We start from the raw sequence: 18807 nt of genomic DNA, 5'->3' as shown, positions 1-18807 counted from the left end.
CCTAAACTGGATCTTGAAATGTTCTGATTGGTTCTCCACTGCTTACTCATTTGACGTGATTCTGATAAATGTCATTCCAGTCTAAAAAATCACTTTAATTATGGCAATCTGACCGACCTCCTCTCCTCTGTTTGAAAAGGATGCTAATGGTAACCGGATAGGACAGTGGCTGAACCACAGCTCTAATGGGACAATTATGCAGAGGTCTTACTCATTGAACCCTGAGGCCCACGAAGGAACCTACAAAGTTATTGTTCAGATTGGCTACAAGGAAATAGATCACTCCTTCAAGGTGGAGAAATACGGTAAGCGGTTGCATTTTCATTTGATATGCAGCACTCTGAGTAGACAAACTAAAAGCCTAAAATTGCAATAGTTATCTCTAGGCTTGGGCAATATACCGGTGATATCGTATATCTCAATATCTTAAGACAATACCGGTATTATAAAAAATATAGCATACCGTCATTATACTGTATTTTATAAAAAAAAAAAAAAAAAAAAAAAAACAGTTTTTGATTATTATTATTATTTTTTTTACCTATAAACGTCTAAATAACTTTTTTCTACTTACTTTATTCCGAACCGAAACTGACCCGTGGATAATTGGACCGGACGGAACCGAGAAAATATCCTAATTACTGGACCCGGTCCGAAATGGACCCGTGCTAGGTGGACCCGGCCCGAAACGGGACCGAGGTAAACTGGACCCATTCCGAAACGAACGGATAAATAGAATGTATTAGACCCGGTGGGTGCAGTACGTTAGTCCGACAGCGCATTCCTCCGACAGTGCAGCGCTCCGACGTTTCCAATACTAAACCCGAACCAAACCCGCACCCTAACCCTAACCGCACGTGGATGCCACATAGTCGGAGAAAAGGTCTGTCGGATTAACGCATGCCTCCCAGACCCGGTCTGACCGGGTCTCTAGACCCGTACTGGACCCGAAGCGCATTTATAGCTAAAATTACTGTGGTATTCAGATTAGCCATGTGTTTCAATCAACTCCTGCTCCCCCCCTCCGCCCCAACAGAGTAATCACAGATGAGCTGCGTCACGTGCATTCTGCTGGGTTGCAGACAGACAACATTTCGCCGACTTTATACCGTCTGTCCCCGTAGATTATGTCCATAAACATGCTCCACACAGACGACGTTCCAACTTGCATCTTCCCGGTGGCTTTTGTTTGCATTTCACCTGCTAAAAAGCCTCCATGACGTTACTACGCAGGTCGCAGGGTAGCCGCCCGGAAGACTCGCCCCAAAACACACTCGCCCCCATTTTCTTGTATTTTTTTTACTGAGGATAAGGTTAGAAAAAGGTTAGATTTTGGCACCGTTTTAACAAGGTTACGTTTAGGATTAAGGTTAGGTTTAGGCATAGTTTACTGAGGTTACGGGGCGACTGTGTTTTGGGGCGACTGCAGTGCGGTGCGCGTGAGATTGGCTGCGTTTCAATCGGCTGTTAACATTAAACTATGAGAAAACAGGCGATATGATTTGGGAGCGTAATTTACAACGCATTGGTCTCATTTTAAAACCGAAGGTTAAAGAGATTAATATAATGATAATAATACAAAGCTGGTCGTGGGGTCCTCACGGGTCCACACAGGTCCATCCATTTCAAATGGATCCAACCGAGAACCGTGGCTATTGGAACTGATCCGACCCGTGCCCGAGGGACATGTCAATATTTTGGCCCCGAACCGGCTCGGTTCTCGGTTCGGGGCTCGGGTCTTCGGTTCCGGGTGTTAGTAAGGCTACAGTATAAGTTACTGTATTTGCACTCTAAGCCTAAGATCATTTAATTCATTGTTTAATGTTTACAAGAGGATGTGTATGTTGGACGGCAGTATGGGTTCGATTGACAAGTCTACTTTAGTTTACCCACACAGTATTTTGCACTCAGGATTTATGCACACTGTTCTTTAACTGAGGTTAAAAACAGTGTAGACTAATAAATGTTGTTACCTTGTTGGTACATCATACATTTTGTCCTTGGCTTGTTTCGTTATTTAAAAAATGTTTATAAAAATGTTTATATCGCATAGCATGCATGCGGACAATGTGTGCTGTCTGGCGGCTCTTATAATTCCCGCTGCTGCCATCTAGCGGCGGATAAGAAATATAGCATTCAGATCATGGGGAAATTCAGTCTATCACTGGCGCTATTACAACTTTTTTAATTGGTCGGTAATACCGAAAAACAATCGCGGTAAATTTTAAATCAAAATACCGGTTTAAAAAAATCAATATCGCCCAAGCCTAGTTCTCTCCACCAGGCCGGAACGGCCACGAGGCAGAGATTATGTTATATATTCATAAATATTCGCTCCATGTCTCGCTATGGGAGAGCGCCCTCTGGCGTGATCACAGAAGTACTACCTTATAAACTCTGGACAATTCATTGGCTGGATTCTGATCGCCATCTGTCAAGAGGTCCCGCCCTCCATCTTATCAAAGACAGAAGGCGTCAGATCCGTAATTCAGTTTTTCTTCTCGTTCGATCGAAGAAGTATCTTCCCAGTCCACCTTGACATCGCGCACACGATAGTTTCAACAGGACAGGATACCATCTTGCGCCGCGGGGTGACTCCTTTTTGATATATATATATATATATATATATATATATATATATATATATATATATATATATATATATATATATGTAAAAAAGGGATGGAAGGGACTGCACACTCCAGGGAACAGAGATGGACAACTTACTACTGCATTACGTATTTTATTAGCATGCCGCGTTTCGCCGTGAGCTTTGTCAGGTGCTATACAAAATACAATATTATTTTTAAAGAATATATAAACTATATGTAAATAGAAATATGTATAATATTCCTTTGTATTGCGTTATATCATGATAACAAAGCATTCTAACAACTATAATTTGCTGCCAGTTTTGCCAAAATTTGATGTAAATGTAAAAGCACGTGAGGAGATAAGCATTGAAGAAGATGAATTCACAGCTGAAGTCTGTGCAACGTAAGTACAGTATGATACATGGATTTCTCTTTGCATGTTTCTGTAGTTGGTCATTTGATTGATTGATTAACTGACTGACTGACTGACTGCTGACTGTGAGGTTCAATTCATGAAGGTCTCACAGGCAATTTTATTACCTGTGTAGGCCCTATAAAGAGAAGAATGCATTCGCCATCTGTTTTGAATAAGGGATGTCATGTTTTGCAAATAATTAAGTTTACCTAGACTAAAGGTAAAACCATTTCTTAATTCCATTTAAGGATGTGTTTTCCCTATAATTTATAATTATAAGTTATGGGCCATGACGGAGGCGCGCCGACTCAGCAGACCTTAAGGCTGAGGAGACGCGCCCGAGCGCCTCCAGGCGCGAGTGCCCACGTCGACCAGCCGCTGTGCTGCTAGTCGACTCAGCGCCGTCCGAGTTATGTACCGATAGGGACAGAATCGTAAATATTATTGGTGCGGACTGCGTTTGCTCCACTGACTGCGTTTATCCCAACTACCACTCAAAGTGGCTCCTGGCCAACTGCCTGGATGAGGCAGACTTATTTTTTAAAGCTTTGTGCTTTCTATTAGACTGTGCAGGGCAGAGGCGTCTAATCTCTGAGTCAGGGTGACCGCATACCCTCGGGTACTGACTGACTGACTGCTGACTGTGAGGTTCAATTCATGAAGGTCTCACAGGCAATTTTATTACCTGTGTAGGCCCTATAAAGAGAAGAATGCATTCGCCATCTGTTTTGAATAAGGGATGTCATGTTTTGCAAATAATTAAGTTTACCTAGACTAAAGGTAAAACCATTTCTTAATTCCATTTAAGGATGTGTTTTCCCTATAATTTATAATTATAAGTTATGGGCCATGACGGAGGCGCGCCGACTCAGCAGACCTTAAGGCTGAGGAGACGCGCCCGAGCGCCTCCAGGCGCGAGTGCCCGCGTCGACCAGCCGCTGTGCTGCTAGTCGACTCAGCGCCGTCCGAGTTATGTACCGATAGGGACAGAATCGTAAATATTATTGGTGCGGACTGCGTTTGCTCCACTGACTGCGTTTATCCCAACTACCACTCAAAGTGGCTCCTGGCCAACTGCCTGGATGAGGCAGACTTATTTTTTAAAGCTTTGTGCTTTCTATTAGACTGTGCAGGGCAGAGGCGTCTAATCTCTGAGTCAGGGTGACCGCATACCCTCGGGTACTGACTGACTGACTGCTGACTGTGAGGTTCAATTCATGAAGGTCTCACAGGCAATTTTATTACCTGTGTAGGCCCTATAAAGAGAAGAATGCATTCGCCATCTGTTTTGAATAAGGGATGTCATGTTTTGCAAATAATTAAGTTTACCTAGACTAAAGGCAAAAGCATTTCCTAATTCCATTTAAGGATGTGTTTTCCCTATAATTTATAATTATAAGTTATGGGCCATGACGGAGGCGCGCCGACTCAGCAGACCTTAAGGCTGAGGAGACGCGCCCTCGCGCCTCCAGGCGCGAGTGCCCGCGTCGACCAGCCGCTGGGCTGCTAGTCGACTCAGCGCCGTCCGAGTTATGTACCGATAGGGACAGAATCGTAAATATTATTGGTGCGGACTGCGTTTGCTCCACTGACTGCGTTTATCCCAACTACCACTCAAAGTGGCTCCTGGCCAACTGCCTGGATGAGGCAGACTTATTTTCTAAAGCTTTGTGCTTTCTATTAGACTGTGCAGGGCAGAGGCGTCTAATCTCTGAGTCAGGGTGACCGCATACCCTCGGGTTAAAACTATTTCCTAATTCCATTTAAGGATGTGTTTACACTATATTTTTTAGGACTATGGGGTAGATACTGAGGGGATACAGTTTTGGAAACAAGTTAGCATATCCACAGTTCTGATGTTCACACCTCCAATTTGGAAGACAATTAGCTCCCTGTTGATGGTCCAAATTTTGATGGCTCTTGGTATCAATGTGCCTTCATTGATATTCTCATTAGCTCAACAATGAGATCTCCCCCTCCACTTTGTGGTTGATGTAGGTGATCAACTCTATTGTTTAGTTTAGTAAGAGTATGTGGATAGTTTCAGTTTTTTGGGGCAGTTTAGAAGTTTAGGCCTCCTGGATATTTTGTGCTAAGTCTTGTAATCCATTCTTTTTCATGGAATCTTCTCTGTCCAATTGTCCAGCAGTCATTGAATTCCAAGCCGCATACTTTTATGGCATCAATCCCATGTGTCATAAAGTGTTGAACAATTAATAAATGGGTATCTTTTTCATTATTAATGGTGTACCTGTGTTGGCTTATTCTAATTGCTATGGAGTTGCCTGTCTCTCCTACATACTGTAATCCACACACTTGGCAAGTAATCAGATAAACACAATTTCTGGTGTTGTATGTGATGTACTGTCTTAGGCTAATAATGTTTTTGTTTGTCCTGTTTTTAACCGTTTGTTTCGGGCTAAAGTAGTTAGGCCTTGCCCGTGCTACTTGGTTCCATGGCTTCAATTTGCTGTGGATCAAGTAGTCTTTCAGATTTTTGTTTTTCCTATAGGCCGAAATTATCTTAAAGTTCTGTAGGAGGTTTCCCCCCCTGTTTTCAAAATTGTTTTTGATGGCTCTGTTTGCCAATAAACTTTGGCTGGAAAATGTGGTTACTAAGGCTAGTGTGGGTTTCTCATTCCTTACTTTCACTTCCTGGAATGTGTTGTATGATTTCCTGAGGAATGTTCTTGTATATCCACGTTTCCTTAATGCTGTGAATAGAGTTTTGCAGGTATTTTCAAAATCTGCTGTTTGTGTGCAGATTCTCTTGAAACGTAGGAGTTGAGACTTGACTATTCCTGCGAAACAATGGGTTGGATGGAAGGATGTCTTGTGGAGCAAGACATCCTTGTGGAGACTGACTGACTGACTGACTGACTGACTGACTGACTGACTGACTGCAACTGACTGATTGATTCATTGATTCTGATTGATTGATTGATTTTATTTGGTGATATTACTTAAAAAATAACACAGTATACTCAGTTATGGTATGGAAACGGCTGCATTTATTTTAGAGGATAGACATGGGGCAACATACGGTATATTTTGAGTATATTCATTATAGATTTTTAAATATGCTGTTGAAATAAATATTTTCTAGCATGGGTGAAAGGATTACATACATTCAGGCTATGTCAAGTTAACCCAGGGACTCAGGGACTCTGGCCCCTGTCAAAGTTAAGACTTTGACAGGGGCCAGTTTGGAATTGCAGCCTCCTGAAGGTGTTTTTTTAGGGCAGTTTTGAAAGTAAGTAGGGTTTTACACTTTTAGGACTTTACTCCTTTTGGTAGGGCATTCCACATTTTTGTTGCATATATGAGAACGAGTTCATTCCCTTTTTAGATTTGAGTTAAAAAATCACACCCAGTGTGAAGTGGGCGGTGTGTGGTCATCACAACATGACTCACTTTAAAAAAAAGCCCTATGAATAGCATACTGCTATTCATAGGGCTGCACATGTGTCATGTGTTTCGCTAGCCAATCACAGTCCTGAATTTGCAAAGTCAGCCAATCACATTACAGTTAGTGGTGATGACACTAGCTGTAATGTGATTGGCTGATATGAAAAAAGTATCGATTTGCATTAACAATGGAAGGGTTAGGGGGTACACAAATGTTTTGGTCGGTGCCCAAAACTCACTTATAGGGGGCGGCTACACCGCCCCAAAAATCACACCCAGTGTGAAGTGGGCGGTGTGTGGTCATCACAACATGACTCACTTTAAAAAAAGGATAGATGACTTTTTTAACAATTAACATTAACATTGGAAGGGTTAGGGGTATACAATGCGTTGTAGACTATTGGCCAATCACGGTGCAGGATTGGTCAGTGTCCAAAACTCACTTATAGGGGGCGGCTACACCGCCCCAAAAAACAAATATAGATTTACACAAATTTGAACGATTAAAAAATAAACTAGAAAAAGTGCTCCTCAGAGCACAAGTCTCCGCCAGCAGACTTGTGTTGTGTCCTATCCGTCCTGTCTGTATAAGTGTCCTATCCGTCCTGTCTATGTAAGTGTCTATTTATTGTCTCCTGGCGGAGACAATAAATAGCAGATCTACAAGCTCATAGCGCGGCACCGAGTGCAGCACTATTAAGCTTGTAGATCTGCTATTTTTGAATAGCCCAAGTATAATATGCTTTCCCGGTCTTAATGGGTTAAACGGCCCATTGTTCCGAAGTACCATCTAACCCTAACCCTAACCCGGCACGCAATATAATTAAGCCTAACCCTAACCCTAACCTCACAATAAGCTTTTTTTAATCCGTCGGACTAATAGGACGGCCCCTTTTCATACAGGTATTTTTACTCTTTACTTCATCAGGTATACCTATGGGCATCCTGTGCCTGGTAAGGCAGAAGTGGAGCTGTGCCGACCATTTCAATCAAGATTTCCTAGCTATATCTTCTCCCGGGAAGGCATCCCTGAATTTACCGCACCCTGTCATAAAGAGAGTAAACAGGTGACATGGCATGTTTATCGGCCCGTCTGTCTGTCTGTCTGTCTGTCTGTCTGTCTGTCTTATCCTTCCATCCATCAATACCCCCCCCCCCCCCCCCTCTCTCTCTCTCTCTCTCTCTCAGTGGCGTCAGTTCAGCAAAAGCTAGGGTATGGCAGCATGCACGCGACCTCGCGCGCGCGTGCATGAGGCCAAATTTTTGTGCGGTTCTGGGCGGGTTGAGTTCGTTTTTTTCCAGTTTTTGGTTACTTTATTTCGGTTTTAGGGTTAGGATTCGGGTTAGGTTAGGGTTATGTTATTGTTATGTGTTATGTTATTTAATTCTTATTTTTGCCTGATTTTCCCGATTTATTGTCAAAAAGTTTTTGTGCGGTTCTGGGCGGGTTGAGTTCGTTTTTTTCCAGTTTTTGGTTACTTTATTTCGGTTTTAGGGTTAGGATTCGGGTTAGGTTAGGGTTATGTTATTTAATTCTTATTTTTGCCTGATTTTCCCGATTTATTGTCAAAAAAAGTACTCTTTTTTTTTCTCCCCTGGAGCCAGGGTATGGCAGCTGCAATAGCCTGCCATACCCAATTGACGCCCCTGCTCTCTCTCTCTCTCTCTCTCTCTCTCTCTAATCAACTCCAAAGTCATGCGGTTATGGACTAGTAATTTCTTCCTCACTTATTAAGTTGTTTTTTTTCTTCTTTTCTTTGTATATTGTACAGACGGACAACAGCGGCTGCGCCAGCTTTACTTTCAAAATGTCCACGTTCACCGATACCACAATACAACGATCGCAGATTCAACAATACTACGAAATGAAACTTGTGGATCAACTGCACCTCAATGCTAAAGTAGAGGAAGACGGAACAGGCAAGTCTTCACACCGATAGAACCGTTACAAGCAAACAATGACGCAGTGAGCTTCAGCTTCAACCTCAGCTCATCAGAATGATGAGATGTTTCAAACACTGAAGTGACATGGAGAGTCTTACCCACATTTTTTACTTGAGTAAAAGTATCAATACTGCAATTTAGAAACAGTCACAAGTAAAAGTCTGGTAATCAAAATGTACTTGAGCAAATGTTTTGGCATCAAAATGTACTAATAAGTACCAAACACTCATTATGCAGAATATCCCATTTGACAAGTTATCATAATATTTTAGACATAATGTCTAAAATGTATATAAAATATTTTGAAAATAGCAGATCTACAAGCTCACAACACGTCACATCACAACATGTTGTGCGTTGTACTTAGTTACTTTTCACCACTGTCCACAGGTGTTATACGTCCACAAGGGAAAGGGATTGATATCTCTTATGCTACTGGAGAACTTTCCTTTATGTATGTGACATCCAAGGTGTATGAGGGGCAATCAGTGATTGAAGGAAAAGTAAGTCCAAATATTAACATGTTCCACCTATCAATTCAGTACAGTACTACACTCCTGACTCTGGCCATAATGCATTCTATATGATGTTATGTGGTAACACTTGTTCATAAGGTACCCGTAATTAGCGCTTAATTTATGATTGCTTGTATGCATTATTTGCAGGTTTTGCAGGATTGGTCCGTTTTTAACAAAATGCTTCAAATCATGAATGCAGCTTGCGATTTCCATGAAATTTCACACGCACATTCCCACTAGGCCCAGGAAGAAATGACACTTGAACATTTTTAAATAAGCCTCATGGTGGCGCTGTAACAGGCCGATTTGCATCTTCAACTATAACTGTACCGATATGTGTGAAACTTTGCACGCACACTCCCTAGAGGCCAAGGAAAAACATCTGCCCTGCATTTTTCACATTTGCCTTTTATAGCGTCACCAGGAGGCCGACTTATGTAAAACACATTTTTTGATATTAAGCCTTCAGATTGTATCCAAATTTCACACAAATCGGTACACATGATCTCCTAGGAGCACTTTTTCTAGTTCATCATGAATTCCTTGTAATTCATCATTAATTAACATCATTAGTTAATCATTAGTTAAGCAAAGTTACTTAACCCTTCCATTGTGTTAAGGTCATTTTTGACCCGTTTTCAAGTTTAGATAGGTAAAAAGTACCCTTTGCATTTCTTTATTGGAACAAGGCTTCCAGATATCCTCAGAAACAGCTATTTTAACGCAACAAAATTAATTACCACCATTTTAGTTAATTCTGGTCTCTATAAAAAAAAGTGACATCTGTGGTGTTAAGGGTCAAATTTGACCCGGCAGAGAAGTGTGGCTCAATTCCCCCCAAATTGTCAATATCCAATGTTTACATATTTGAGAGTGAGAGAAACTTGTCTTTAATTAGCATTTGCTATTAGGAGTAATTTTTGGTTTGGTTTGGGTTTATGAAAAATAAATTACTTTTTAGATTCTCTGGTCAATTTTGACCCTTAACAGATCTGCGTTCTATTAAATGCATCGCTTGCCCGCCAAGAACGCAGATCTGCGTTCTATTATCAATTTTTTTTAGTTCCACAAGGGGCGTTCTAACACAGCTTTGGAATGATCCCTCGTCACTCAGAGAAGCAGTAGACGGATGTGACATCATTCCAAAAAACAAGACATCCGTCCGGCCCAACTATAGGATTTAAAAAAAAAACACTCCTAACTCAACACGGGCCATAGCCCCAAAATGGCGGATCGCGGTTGGATTGTTATCGTTCTAGTAGATACACGGATCCCTCGGCCAACCCACGGGGACTTAAAACAAAAAAAAAAGTGTACAGAACGTGGCTTCCACAGCGTTTCAACGATCGTCTATTTAATGTAATTATGCTGGCAAGGGGATACAAAACGATGTTTAATATCAAGGCGGCTAATGTGTCAACACCACAGATGTCACTATTTTTTTATAATAACAAAGTAAAAAAAAAAATACAAATATTTAAACAAATAAATACATTTGGAAGTATGTTCTAATATTAGTCTATTTTAGCTAGATAACATCATTATCCATTGTCTTCATTATAGGAAATGTAATGAGTGAATTTTTACATTTTTATAACGAGATATATTGAAAGATGAAACCCTAGCCCTAATCCAAAATGATATCTTAAAAAGTGTTTACATGGATATGGATGCATAACAAGTTTGACCCGCTAACACCAAAAGTGTATGCAGGTTTGCAAGTGCAAGGGTTAATACATGATTTAAGCGTTAATGCGGCATTAATTAAGCATTAATGAAGCATTAATTCATTGTAATTCATCATTAATTAACATCATTAGTTAATCCTTAGTTAAGCAAAGTTACTTAATACATGAATTACAAGGAATTCATGATGAATTCATAATGAATTCATGCTTAAACTAGAAAAAGTGCTCCTCGGAGCACAGGTCTCCGCCAGGTCAGGTAGGCTATTGTGGCCTCCTGGTGGCGCTATAATAGGCCAACGTGAAAAGGGTGCCATTTCTTCTTAGGCCTTGCACGACAATCGGACACTGACTGCATTCATGATTTGAGGCATTTTGTTCAAAACGGAGCACTCCTGCAAACTTTGGAAGACATTTTTAGCCAATCAGGATGGAATATGAAAAATCTGAAAAACCCGTTTCATTTAATGACTTTAGAGATACTGTGTACCGATTTGCGTGATTTTTGAACAAAATCTGTAGGAGTAATGTCCAAAAATATGTTGTGCACAAATCGGCCTCCTGGTGGCGCTATAAAAGGCCCGTGAGAAATATTTGGGGCAGAGGTTCTGAATTGGCATCCAGGGAGTGTGTGTGCACAGTTTTGTTGCGATCAAGCCAACGGTGCCGAAGATTAGCTTGTCACAGACGGACGGACACACGGACACACGGACACACAAACACACGGACGGACGGACGGACAGGGGGAAAAACACACTCTCTCGCCATGCCTTTCGGCCTGGCGGAGACAAAAATGCATGCGTGTAGGTTGCGCGATGCTCCTGGCTAAAACCTGAAACAACAACATGTCTCATGCGAGTCACCATTGCAGAGTGATCGCGCAACGAGAAGTTAAGGAGATACAGAGGTTTTTTGGCACAGTGATCCATCTGTCCCTTACTTCTTAGAGTATTCATGGGTGATTCCAGTGCTGCGCTAGCCCCCCCCCCCTTGTGGGAAAAAAAAGGTAAAACAAACGTACATTTACGTTTTTTTACGATTGTTGGCACTCCGTGGGTGTATTTGCAAAATATTACGGTTTTGGCGCTCAATGTGTTAAGTAATCCTAAATTAAGCGTTCATTACGGGTACCTTATGAGCAAGTGTTACCTGTTATTTTATATATCCGACAGGTCAAAGCACGTTACTTGAATAACATGTCCATTCCCGACATGTTGGTGTACATGTTTGAAGAAGGTGAAGGACAGTTTGCACGTAACATACTGAACCTCAAAACTGACAGTGATGGTGTGGCCGCTTTCTCATTCAACACGTCAAAAAGGGAGATCACACTCACAGTAAGTCAGCGACAGTGTTCCACCACATTGATAGGGACAGTGAGACCTCACGGTCATACATGTAGGTCACAGAAAGAAAGGGCAAATACTGTGGCATGGTCATGCTGGACCTCCAAAAGGCCTTTGGACACCGTTGATCACACTATTATGGATGTTAAGCTAAAAGCAATAGGTTTTGATGATACGTCGGCGAGCTGGATGAGATCCTATCTGGAGGGGAGGGAATAGGTGGTGGAAGTGAACGGAACCCCCACCTCCCAGTGAGTTGTGGCGTTCCGCAAGGAAGCATACTAGGAGCTTTACTGTTCCTGATATATGTGAACGATATGTCTTCAGCTTGCAACTGCAAACTGTTCCTGTTCACAGATGACTCGGCTCTGCTGGTCTCGGACAGGGACAGGCTGCAGGTTGAGAAAACTCTCAGCTCTGAACTCGATACGATCCGCATCTGGCTCGCTGACAACAAACTATCATTACACCTGGGTAAAACTGAATCCATTCTCTTCGGGTCTAGTGTTAACCTTAGCAAGGCTGAGAGCTTCACAATCAAAGCGGGTGATGATGATCACAAGAAAGGAGGAAATTACCTACGTACCTGGGTTCCATCTTGGAGGCAAACCTCTCCGGTGATAAAATGGCAGAAAGAGTGATCAAAAAGGTTAACCAAAGAACACCTTTTTTTGTATAGGATTTCCTCTCTAGTCAGTAAGAATATCTTGAAGATTCTTACAGGGGCCCTCATCCAAGGTTATTTTGACTATGCATGCTTCTCATGGTATCACAACACAACTAAGGCCTTAAAAATAAGGCTCCAGACATCCCAAAACAAACTAGTAAGGCTACTTCTTGGCCTCAAGCACACAACCCATCTAACCCATGCTCATTTTGCTAGGGTTGGATGGCTCAGGGTTGAGGACAGAGTACAGCAACTTGCAATGGGCCTGGTCATCAAGATACACCACAACATTGGGATCCCCTGGCCCCTGTAAGTGTCAAAATAGTAAATACTTCAAAAACCTAAATGAAGTCCACAATCACAACACCAGAGGCAGCTCCACTGATCATGTTCAACACAGATTTGGCACAAACAAGGGAATGAACTCGTTCTCATGTTATGCAACAAACATGTGGAATGCCCTACCAAAAGGAGTAAAGGAGTGTAAAACCCTACTCACTTCAAAACTGCCCTAAAAAATCTCCATAAACAAATGAAAGAATGAATGAATGATTTTATTTTTGCTGTGATAAAGGCTAGTGCTAAACCAGAGCTAAATAGATACCCGAGTGCCAGAACACCATACTATGTGGAGCGGCAACATCATCTGTTCGTCGGGAGGCCAGAGACACCAGGGAGGCCAGGGAAGCCAGGGAGGCCAGGGAGCGCACTGAAGGTGAAGAAGATGGAGAGGCCACTGCTCTGCGGTGCAGAAAACCACATCACCATCCATTACACTGTAGCTGGAGAGACTGAAGGCCCTGTGGACCTGATGTACCTGGTGAGTGGCTCACACACACGCACACACATAAATTATGGTCCCATTTATTCTAAAATTGACGATAAAGTAGGCTATGCTCCAGGAGGGGCGGGATGATTTGATTGACAACCTACACAACCAATAGCATTCATTCCCCGCCCCCGCTCTTGATTGACAAGCTACCCAACTAATAGCATTTTTGGGGGTGTTTTCCGGTTCGCTGGTCACGTGTCTGGTCTCAACCAATAGCGTTTGAGTTCCGGACGTGGCCAACTGTATATATTAACGATGGAGGAATGCATGTTCCTGAACTATCGGCTTCATTTTCGTTCTGTAGAAAGCAGGGGAGTGGCTTTGTCCATTCTTTTTTACAGTCTATGGCGCACGCACACATGCACGCAGGCACGCAAGCAGGCACAGTGATAGGATTTGCAAAAACAAGCAACAGGCGATTGCATCAAAATGGCCGATTGCGGTGCAAATGTTTTTGGTCCAGTGGATAGACGAGACCCCCCGCCCCCCCCCAGACATTTTTGGGGGTGTTTTCCGGTTCGCTGGTCACGTGTCTGGTCTCAACCAATAGCGTTTGAGTTCCGGACGTGGCCAACTGTATATATTAACGATGGAGGAATGCATGTTCCTGAACTATCGGCTTCATTTTCGTTCTGTAGAAAGCAGGGGAGTGGCTTTGTCCATTCTTTTTTACAGTCTATGGCGCACGCACACATGCACGCAGGCACGCAAGCAGGCACAGTGATAGAAGGAATGGACAGATGCGACGTCATCCCCAGAAAACATCACTTCCGTCCTCTCCTATTTTAAGATTTGCAAAAACAAGCAACAGGCGATTGCATCAAAATGGCCGATTGCGGTGCAAATGTTTTTGGTCCAGTGGATAGACGAGACCCCCCGCCCCCACCCCCCCCCCCCCCCCCCGACACTTTTCGTTTACATCCGCGTGCACCTCGTGGCTTCTGCGCCTCTCCAAAGATCGTCAAAACAGGTAAAAAAAACGCTGGCACCAGCGGATAAAGCGGATGCATAGTACCTGGCAGTGAATGTGTTAACGTTGGCAGTTACAACGGGTGTGTGTGCCTTTTAGATGTTAATACAAAATGGTTTAGGTTGAGATGTTATAAAAAACGCCACCAACTTTTGTGATGAGTCAGAAGCTGTCGCACTTCGGGCACACACAATTTTCTCATAATGAATAGATTCCTTTGCATATAATATATTACTTCTGAGCCATGTATATCTGTAAAATGCAATTGATATTGGCACTTTATGTTGATGTCATGAATGCTTCTGTTCCATATTTTCACCTCTCCTCTCCTCTTTTTTCTCCATTTTGTTTTCAGATTTTGTCCAAAGCAGCTATTATCAAGCAAGGACTTGTAACAGTTCAAGTGCAGCATTCTCCAGGTAAGTCAACATAACAAAAAAAAACTGCATTGATAATGTGTGGAGCTTCCTGTGTTTTCATTTTTCAATAAATAAATACAATAAAATAAACATTTTTAGATACATGGACCTTGTCCATGTATCAATGAAGTATTGACAATACAATGAAGTATTCATGAGGTGTAATCATGTCAATATTTGTGATAATGATTGAAAGGTTATTGAGCACTCGCTTAAAAGAAAAAAAAACACACACACACACACACACACACACACACACACACACACACACACACACACACACACACACACACACACACACACACACACACACACACACTCACACTAACACGATGATTGAATTATTTAACAAACCCGGGAAAAAAACTCAGATTTCTGCGTGCGTGCATGCGTGTGCATACAGCACCCTTAACCTAAAATGTCTTCCCACGGCTATGGGGCCATTTATACTCCTGTTCAGAGAAAATGTGTGTATTGTTAAGAACGCCAGCATTGCTCTGTACTTGATGTGTAAGTGGTGGTTCAGCCATGCTATCTGCTAGAGGGCAGTGTAGGCAACAAACAAAATGATGGTGTGTGGAATGGATCACCATTTGTGTTTTCATTCTACTTTGCTGTGTACCGTTGTTTGCTGTGTCCATCTCGCATGGGGATCATTACAGCCCCCATGGTTTCCTGTGGTATTACACCTTGCATTTTTAGACAACATGCAAAAAGACATATTAAAGGGCAGGCGAAGAGGCTCTGTCTGTATATCAATCAGTTATCTTTCTCTCTCCTCTCCTCTCCTCTTCTCTCCTCTCCTCTCCTCTCCTCTCCTCTCCTCTCCTCTCCTCTCCTCTCCTCTCCTCTTCACATTGCTGTGTGGTTCCAGTCACCGAGGGTGAGATCTCCTTGAAGTTGGAGGTCAGCCCATATATGGCTCCATTGTTCGAGGTGCTGGCATATGCTGTCCTCAGTGAGAAGATTATTGCTCACCATGCAGAATTCACCACAGAGAAGTGTTTCTCTAATGAGGTCAGTTCAAGTCTGGCCTCTGGCAGTTTTCTGTCATCTGGTCTCTCTGTCTGAAGGATGAGGGGTCAGTTGAAGAGTTCAGTTCAATTCAATTCAATTCAATTCAATTCAATTCAATTCAATTCAATTCAATTCAATTCAATTCAATTCAATTCAATTCAATTCAGCCTATTTGTCACATAAAACACTTACAAAAACATAGTGAAATTTATTTTGGTCAACTCCATGGAAAGTGAAAGAAAGAGAAAGCAAGGATATGCTCTTGACTTATAGGCCACTCCTGTCCATGGATACTAGTGTGCAAATAAAACCCAGATTAGCAAGACTAATACTGGTACTAAAGGGCATAAGGACAAATTACATATCAGTGCTGCCCGTATCTCCATATTTAAACCTTTTATGTTCATGTTTTTTTTTCTATTCTATTTTTTCTTCTCTGTTTTTAAATTTGTATTAATGCCCTACTTCGTCGTACAAGAGTGTGCACAAAAGTTGTCAAAATAGCTGATCAAACAATCTCACTGTGCTTCTATTGGCTATTTTTGCTATATTTGATCAATTCTGAACACGAAAGCTGTTAAGTCTGTCTGTAGGTTTTATAAATATTCTTAAATGAAAAGTATTAAGAAGAGCTTTTGACTAAATAATCGTTGACTTTGTGCTGTTATTGTTTAATAATAACAGCACAAAGTCAACAACGATTATGCAATTTAGAATACATGCATAAATACATAAAACATTTGAATAAGTAGAAATGTCCCTATTTGCAAGGGAGAGGTAAGATCTTGTCCATTTTATGAGATTTTGTCCTCACAAGTTCCGAATGGCTTGGATGTGAGTGGTGGGCTTACTCGTCACAAAGCCAAGGTGATGTTTTTGTTTACGTGTCAGGTGTCTCTGGAGTTCTCTCCGTCCACGGCCATCCCGGGAGAACAGAACACTCTGCAGGTGTCAGCCACGCCAGGCTCGTTGTGTGGAGTCAGCGCCATCGACCAGAGTGTGCTCATCAAGGAGCCAGGCAAACAGCTGGATGCACAAAAGGTAAGACCTGCGGTGGAAAGCAGTGATGGAAGAAGTACTCACAAGTACAAGTATCAGGACCTTAATGTAGAAATACTCTGTTACAAGTACAAGTCTGGTGTGAACATTTTGTTGAGTAAAAGTACAAAAGTATGTGGCATCAAAATATTTAAGTACATATTGTGCAGAATGTCAATGTCAAGTGTTCAAAATGTATAAAAAAACTATTTTGTAGTATGAGTACATACACACTGAACGAGATGAACAAAACACAATTTTGATGTGAAATAATCACGCCACATTTTCGTCTAGTTTATTCACGTCGCTCCTGGTGTGTTATGACATCTAACAAAATGTTGGTGACGCGTCATTCATTCAGGTTGAGGATTTTATTTGCGCTGAAAACATATAGGTTGCGTAATTGCCTTTTTATAATCTCGCTCAGTGTGCATGTATACTCACAACATAAACAGCAGTTTCAATTAATGTGAATGAATCGCACAAAATACACACTCCCGGTATGTACAGAGGGTCTTTGAACAGCCTGTAGTATATAGGTGGAGAGTCTAATAACTAGGTCATTTTTCGTAGTCATATACATTGGACTCAGGTAACCTAGTGGTGCATGAATATGTGACGGTGGCCAGGTTGTCACATGTAACTTGCCACTTCTTTTTAGAATGCTGACACTCTTTACTTTGTCTCAATAATAAATAAATAACAATACACATTAAACTCACAACAATAAAATATCAGTTGCACGGTAAAGTGCGGGGTGCGTAATTACTGTGAGAATAATACTGTTTGTTAGGTACTGCAAGACTACGCCACCTTTTTATTTAAGAGGTAGGGTCCTCTGTAACACTCTTTCTTAGGCTATTCACAGGTTCGAGTTTACCCAGGTAAGTACAATACTTTTAAATGAGAACAACACTTCAACACATATCCCTTGGAGAAAGCTGGACGGAAACAGGTTTGTATAAAAAGGTAATCTATTTTATTAAGCTAATACAGTGGCGTCTATAAGCCATAAAATATTGAAAAGCATAAACAAAATATAACACTAATTCTAAAACCTCAACCTCCTAATGCGCCCACTAACTAACTAAAATACAGGAATACAGACAATCACCAAACACTAAAAACAGACAGGGCTTGTGCAAACTATAGCAAATAAATAATGAATTTAGCGTTAAAGTGCCAACTATTACTGAAGCAGTAAAGTGCCAAGTGCCAATTCAATTGCTATATGTCATATACTCATCACGGTTCAATGCAAAAGGTGGGAATGTCCTTATATGGGGTTTAACTGGAGCGGGGGTTTAGGCCAGGAATCACTGTCTCTTCTTGTCTTCGTGCGTATTGCCTGCAATCATAGAAACTAGAACCAGTTCATCTGTTCAGGTATATTTCACATATGAGGTTTAGGACCGTGGGTTTATAAAGGTAACGTTGCATAGAAGGACACTTACTCGCCCGCCAGACTGTACGTCTGGCTTTGAGGGTGTGAAGCGCGCAACGTTATCGCCACTGGACCTCTCCTCCGTTCCTTGGTTCGTCTGTCTGTCCTCCCCGTCTCTGCTGCTACTGCGCCGTCTGCTCACCGTCCGCTGCTGGTGGCTTGGTACGTGCCGCGATCACTGTATTCCCCACCTCTGCTCCGTGGTATGTCTGCTCCTCCTGTGCACAACCGTCCCTTCTGGCTGTCACTTCCACACTGCCCTGTATGCCTGTCTCTCTGCTGTCCAAGTGGCTCGCGCTCACTTTTGAATAAGGTGGGCCACACCCTACTCCGCCCTCATTCGCTCTGCCACCAGCGTGACCTGGGGACATTGGCCGTCCGCTGTCACAAGGCCAATGTCACACAGCCTATAGGGGAGTCCAATGTCAAGTGGCTCGGGGACCGGGGGGAAATACATTGTCAACCATAAAACATGCAGTGCAGAAATATAGTTAAGAGAATGATGTTTTT

The 18807-nt window shown here is 42.1% G+C and overlaps 1 protein-coding gene across 1 annotated transcript in view; it reads left to right on the top strand.

The window, feature by feature from the left end:
- The window catches only part of LOC311038014 (alpha-2-macroglobulin-like), a gene marked incomplete at both ends in the record, with an annotated part of 67829 nt that overhangs the window by 5672 nt on the left and 43350 nt on the right, over positions 1-18807 (top strand). The window contains 7 exons of the mRNA XM_084047310.1: positions 140-305; positions 7346-7371; positions 11737-11901; positions 13152-13397; positions 14735-14798; positions 15673-15815; positions 16707-16856. Coding sequence (XP_083903436.1) covers positions 140-305; positions 7346-7371; positions 11737-11901; positions 13152-13397; positions 14735-14798; positions 15673-15815; positions 16707-16856 — 960 coding nt within the window. The remainder of the gene's footprint in view (positions 1-139; positions 306-7345; positions 7372-11736; positions 11902-13151; positions 13398-14734; positions 14799-15672; positions 15816-16706; positions 16857-18807) is intronic.

This window comes from Gymnoscopelus microlampas (assembly GCF_963454915.1).
Source record: "Gymnoscopelus microlampas genome assembly, chromosome: 21".
Classification (NCBI taxonomy): domain Eukaryota; kingdom Metazoa; phylum Chordata; class Actinopteri; order Myctophiformes; family Myctophidae; genus Gymnoscopelus; species Gymnoscopelus microlampas.
The sequence above is the reverse complement of the archived record's forward strand: the minus strand, read 5'-3'. Positions and strand labels throughout refer to the sequence as shown.